This window comes from Paramacrobiotus metropolitanus, unplaced genomic scaffold (assembly GCF_019649055.1).
Source record: "Paramacrobiotus metropolitanus isolate TYO unplaced genomic scaffold, Prichtersi_v1.0 Parri_scaffold0000011, whole genome shotgun sequence".
In the NCBI taxonomy this organism is placed as follows: Eukaryota; Metazoa; Tardigrada; class Eutardigrada; order Parachela; family Macrobiotidae; genus Paramacrobiotus; species Paramacrobiotus metropolitanus.
The window spans coordinates 1,442,936-1,449,672 of record NW_026570231.1 but is presented as its reverse complement, the minus strand read 5'-3'; the positions used below and the strand labels follow the sequence as shown (position 1 = coordinate 1,449,672).

Genomic DNA, 6,737 nt, shown 5'->3' with positions numbered 1-6,737 from the left:
ATGCGGAAGCCACACGCACCCACGCAGATGTCGGAGACCCAGAATATGCCGCTGAAGGCGGCGGAACTGGCCGAGAAACTGCAGGGTACGCCATCGGCATCGGCGACCCAAATTGGGATGGGGCAAGACCGCAGCCACCAAAAGGCTGGTACATTGTTCAAACCAGGAGCGCCATTTGTCATAGGTAGTGCTACCTAAATCCTATAATCTACAATATGGGGAAACATGGGGTGTCCCTAAATAATACCTTTTATTCATAAATGGGAGAAAATACATAAAAATGGATAAATCAAGATCAGAGACACTCCTATTCCAGTAGAAAATCCATTAACAGGGGCATTTCCATGCCTGACCGCCGTCATACGCGGTTACAGAGTACACCGTGACAATATTCCAGCAGAGTGATTCCAGAGAGTGATTCCAATATTCCAGCAGGTGCCGTTTGAAGATGCCAGCCAACGGGACTGGTGAGCCAGTCGGCCGGGCTCATGCCGATCGTTTTTCTCAACCAGGGGAGAATGCCACACGTGTTACAGCGGAAGTTGTGGATTTGCATCGGGAATGGCAAAACCTGCGAGCCTCACGAATGTTATGCGATGTGGAGCTGTGAGGCTGTGAAGCAGAATATGCAGGGATTCCGTGTCATCGCAGCGTCCTCGGCGTGCGCAGTGCGTATTTTCGCACCATGGTCCTGTCGGGAATGAAGGAATCTACACAGCCAGTTATTCAGCTGCACAACATCTCCCACACCGATCTGTCCCAGTGAGTCCTCAGTTTTGTAAACGAGAAATGGGGCGAAAAACTTCTAGTTCTTGACATCTTGTTATGACGATGAGGAGCATAGTACAACACATGCGTATATGATGTTCGTACGGACTCGCAGCTTTGTGTTTAGGTTGTATAACGAGTGTCGCCACTGGAGTGTCATGGGTAATCGATATGGTTTTCCGAGTCTTCTTTTGCAGGTTGGTTGACTATTGCTACATGAAGGACCTCCTCCTCACCGATAGCAACGTGCAGTCCTTGCTGATTGCTGCGTCGTTCCTGAGTATTGATTCGGTCGTGGATGCCTGCTGGAAATTCATGGACGATCACCTGTGTCAGCGTGGCGCTCACGCTGCTAAGGAAAAACAGAACAAACGCCAGCCACAAACGATCTTTTATTAATTTTCGAAGAAAAGTAATAAAGGCATGAAGCCCAAAAACATATCTCGTGCGCAAAACACAGTCGATCCGTAGAATGTAGATTCTGCGGAGAAGATGGCCAAGTGAATGGCAAAACCGATCGCAGATCGGTAAAACGAAAAAACAACTCGCACGTGCAAGTGCGCAACTGTGCAACGGAAGTGGCGCGACTCTGCCTATCTATAAGGCAGCACCAACCTCCTAACATGCCACAGGTGGAACGGCGAGGCCCTCCGAAGCCCATGCAAAATCGGCAACAGAAACACACAACACAATTAGTCAAAGATATGAGCAAAATGCGACCACAAAGGCGGCATATTCTATTGTTAACAATCACAAAATTCAAATGAAAGTTTACGAGATCCATTCCATAATGCTTTTCCATTCCGAAGAATCTTTTATCATCCAAATCACAGCTTTTATCCGCTTTATTCGGTGTCCAGCTTTTCGTCAGCGTTCGGATCCGCATCGGACAGCATATCAACGTCAACGTCAGCAGTAGCGCCAGCAGTCGCAGATTCGGTTACAACGCCAGCGGCTACAACAGTTAATGCTGTGCCAATCGCTTCTGAAAGCACACCTTGTGCCGGTTCGACTGATGTCGATTCAACTGGTTGCGGTTCATCCACAGTATCGTGGAAAATTTCGGTCTCTTCGCTATTTGGCGCGGTCGGTAATTTAATGAATGAATTATCTGGCACTGGGCCAGTCGCAATGTCTTCTTTTGGCCAGCGATGAATCTCGGTCGAATAGAAGTCGTATTCTTCTTTCGACATATCGGTGATTTTCTTATTAACCAATTCTTTTAGTATGCTATGAACATACTCATCGCTCGACGGTTCGACATGATCGCGGAAACTCTGAGTAGTTTCGTAAAACTTTCTCTCGTGCGGTTTCATACGCGATAACGATATAGTGCTCAGTAACTTTTCATTACGAGCATTCAACGCCGCCAACTTTGCAGCTTCTTCCGGTTTCATTTGTCCAGGCTGTTCAGCTGGAGCAGATGCAGTTGGCATAGGAGCAGCCGATTGTTGCTGTCCTTGCAGTTTTCCTGCAACTTTCGGTTTATTACCGTTATTCGGTTTTTTATCATTATCGCCATTATGGGCCGGTAGACGCAAATTATTATCAATCGGTACAGTACTCGTACCTGTCGATTTCACAGTCGTCGAACTAATCGACGCTGGAGCGGACGATACTGCCACGGTTTGTTTATTTTCCACCGATCGTGGAATCAACACAGGTTTGCTTCCCGTGGGCGCACTCGGTTTCGGCGGCGGATTCATACATCCTGCCACTCCTAATTGCGGCTGTGCAGACCGATTTCCTGCAGCATTGCCTTTGCTCGTCGTAGAAGTATTTACGACTCGCATTTTATACACTGGCTGTTCGGTCTTACTTCCCGAAGGAGTATCCGGTGAATCGGGCACGTGCTTCCGCTTGTTGAAGCTAGTGTCAGTTTCATACTGATTTTGACGGTCTGCGAATCGCTTCATCCGCTCGTCCATATCATCATAAAACTGATTAGGACCACCTTGATTGGTGTCCATTTCGGTCTGGCCAGCGGCGGCAAGAATATCACGTAATTCCTGTGCCTCCTGCTGTTCGCTTTTCGGTTGACCCAATAACAGGATCTTATCGCGCATTTGCCGATATTCCGGCCGATCTTTCTGCTTATAGATATAATTATGGGCGCTGTGGCTTCCAAGCAGCGCGGCTAAGATGCACATAACTGCAGTCTTCAGCCCGGTATTATACGGTATCGACATCCAGTCGATATTTCGATTACGAGTACAACGTTCCAGATTACTGGCTACCCGACAAAAGAAATAAAACTTTGCGGGATCGGTTTCCGGTAAAATAAACTGCAGGAGAAATGTCTCCGTATTCTTATCTCCGAAAATACGGAATTGAGATAAAATCTCAATATCCACGGCAGTAATCGGTACATACAGCTGACTGTTGTCCAATGCTGTACGCAGAGAGTTTGAACGGCGAGTCGCATATTTCTGCACGTCCAGCGATCGTATTAAATCGACATTAGCATAGTGGATTTCCAACATACGGCCTCGTAGCCCAATTCGTTCAAGCAAATCCACAGACTCGTGGATCATATTACGGATCTGCGCTACGTCTGGGTTTTCTTCACGGTTCGCAATTCCCAAGACGCCGGTTAATTTATGCACATAGATTTCGGCGTTATTAACGATGTGCATCACGTCTTTAATAACAGTCGCAGGATCAATCTGCAACTGGCGATTATCACGGTATCCGCGACGATGAACATCGCGCTGCTGATTTCCAGCCGGTTTATTCTGCTCGTTGCGCTGATTAGTCGACTGCTGATCTCCAGCCGGTCGAACATTCTGCTTAGGTTGCTGCGATTGCGACGGTTGTTGCTGATATTCAGCCGATCGGACATTATCGCGATTGCGCTGTCTGCTGTTTCGTCTCTGCAATTCAGCAGACAATCGGTTATTTAATTCAGTTAAATCTCTACCTTCAACTACAATATTCTTGCGCGATTGAGAGTGATGCGCACACGGTTCCAGATTATATTCGATTCGATGGCGACCACCAAATGGAGGTCTGCCGTCACTACTGTCAGAGGACGGCTGTAAACACTCATTCCCTACTGACGTAGTCGATTCGTTTAACGACATATTACTTACTTTCTTCATCAGTCCCGCACGCGCGTCCGGTTGATTACGCGACGTGCTTGGCTGACGCTCGACATTCTGCGGTTGACTGGCAGTTCGGGAACCAAACTGCTGCGCGACATTCGGACGATATCCGCGCTCAGCGAGCCACGGATCGGTGCTGCTCGTACTGCACGTCGCCTGCTGTACAGACGGAGTGTTAGACTGAATTTTACATAATTTACACGACGGTACATCACAAATTTTTAATTCATGTACCTGCATCGGCATCGGTTGACGATATTGCTGATACTGCGGCTGATTAAACGCCCAGTCAGCTTGCAGATATTGCGCATTTTGCGCCGGTAGGAATTGTTGCGGAAATTGCTGATAATTCAACATCGGTTGTTGTGGCATCATAAATGCCTGCGGTGAATTAACATTAAAATTCAGAATATCGTTTTCCCACGTACTGGGAATAGAACGGTCTAGGGGAATCATTTCCCACTCTTCTGCCGATAATAAAGTACCCGCAAGGTAATTATTTACCTGAGTGTTCGGTTGTGACGGTGCGTTAAATCGCATCGCCATCTGCGACGGTGCTACTCCAGGATCTGGCACTTGTTGCCAGTGGTCCCGTCGATTATTTACGAATTTTCGGACAGCGTCGTTGATCTGCGCCAACAACCACGGTTTTCGTTGAAGGATCGATTCATAACGCGACTCCATGAGAGTGGTGTATGCATCCAAATTGGCGTGCATCACCTCGCTTACTAGTCGCGTCACAACGGTGTCTGGATTCATATTATCGATATTCTGTCCAAAAAGACAGTCGGTGCATTTCCGATTATTCGTGTTATGCTTGCAGCGATCACACGAATTCGACAGCGGCTCCATTCGGTCTACAAGAAGATTATTCGAATTAATCTTCGATTAATTACTCGATATTTCTATAAATTATTTAAACCATAATTTACACGGTAATTTTAGTCGATGTGTTCGATACGTTGTTAGACGATAAGAATTCGGCACACGATCTGTACGAAAGGTACGGACCACGATTTTACGGGGAATCTCCGATTGTTAATGAGTTTAACAATTTATACGGAGATACGGACCACAAGTTCGTGGGGATTTTCGGTTTAATTTATTACGGTAGCTACAACTTATCGGTACAGTATCTACTGTATTAGTACTACAGTAGTCGATTATTCGATAATTTTAAATCATTCAACGGCGCGATGATGAGCCTGCTTGACCTAAGGTTTCATTAACTCGCCAAGTGATACCTCGCTGTGGATCATTATGAGAAATAATAACCGGATCCAACACGAGTTCAGACGCAGCTAATTCCACATAATGATCGACACGATTTCCCATATCGGGACGGATCGTGCGAATATACTGAATTATTTCATCAATTGTAGATCCATTTGGATCAGCGATCTCCCTAATTGTACGCAGTATAACTTCTTGCCACTGTCTCGCATCAAACAGTGGATAGTTACTTAAAAACGAAATATTTGGTGAAATTGTATGATATTCAGCCAATCGGTTGGCATTATATCGGCGTAACAAACGGCTATTTTCATACTCGCGATTGAGAGCAATTGCTACTGCCTCAGGATTATAACGATGTCTGAGACGATCCATTATTCGTCCCTGAGTCGGTTCTTGACGGGATCGCACAATCTGACTAATAGCTTCAACCAGAACGCTAGAAGTCGGTTCTGGAGGCGGTGGCGGTGGTTGAACGATCTTTACGTTCTTACGCTGACGGTCCGGTGACGGAAATCCTAGTTCTTTAACTGAAATTCCAGTAATAGAACTCATTCGCGTGCGATTACTGTCTACAAGTGCATAACGCGGCACATTGAGACCGGTATTTTCGATCAAGACCTCCCGACGCACTAGCTCATGAATAGCCTCCAAAATCATAGGAAACTGCTGTGCGGGAGCGACCAGATTCATCGGCATAGTTAAAGTAATATAATTGGCAATCTCTGCCACGGTAGATCCCTGTCGATTATGGATATCACGTACGGCGATAGTAAAGGCTTCTCGGAAAATCTCCGGTGTACTAATTACCATTAATTGGTACCACGTCTGCCGGAGATATGTCGGTGAGTACATTATTGTCGGTGACCAATTAATATACACTTCGAGCATCTCGCCCCGATTAACTGCACCTTGAATAGCTAATCGAAATTGTTCTCAATCAGCCTGTCGATTTATATGCGTTCGATAATTCTGATACAGATAATTAAACGCAGCTGCTCTCTCCCTGTTTTTTAATTGACGGAAAAATTCAAACGCTGCGTCCAGCATTAAAGATAAATCATCTTCTACTGCAGACGGTTCGGGCGGTGAAACAGTGACAAGTACTGGCGATGAATCATCCGAATCTTTCGGCGATGACTTTTTACTTTCCGCTTTAATTACAGGAATATGTTCCGGTATTTCAGGTGAAGCAGATCGAGTCGGAAGTTCGGCATTTCCTCCCGTCTGATCCTGCATTGATCGGTCTATTTCCGCTATTTCGACATTTTGTTCGTCGATTCGCAATTTACCCGGTTCATTTTCATCATCGCTATCGTCAAAATAGCTACGATTTAACTGATCTCGCACTTGGCAGATCTTTCGCTGTAGATCTTCCTGTTCTTCACGCAATCGCTGTCTACGCTCAGATTTGCGTAGAGCAGGCTCGGTTATACTGTTTTCAACTGTCTCTGTAGACAGTCGCGGTATTTTCGGTGGTGATGGTTGTCCATCATCAGACTTTTTCGGTACACGATCTGACTGCGCAGTTGGCACTGTGCCACTCTGCGATAACGGAGGAGTCGGTGCCATAATTCCTGGCAACCGAGTCGGCTGACTAATTTTAACAACACCTGGTCTAACCATTCGGCT

At 46.2% G+C, this 6,737-nt stretch overlaps 1 protein-coding gene across 1 annotated transcript; it reads left to right on the top strand.

Annotated features, from left to right (window-relative positions):
- Window positions 1-1,167, top strand: LOC129583730 (kelch repeat and BTB domain-containing protein 8-like). The gene is made up of 3 exons (XM_055475663.1): window positions 1-85; window positions 624-762; window positions 966-1,167. The coding sequence occupies exons 1-3, from the start codon at window positions 1-3 to the stop codon at window positions 1,165-1,167; spliced, it is 426 nt and encodes a 141-aa protein (XP_055331638.1).
- Window positions 1,168-6,737: the final 5,570 nt, after the last annotated feature.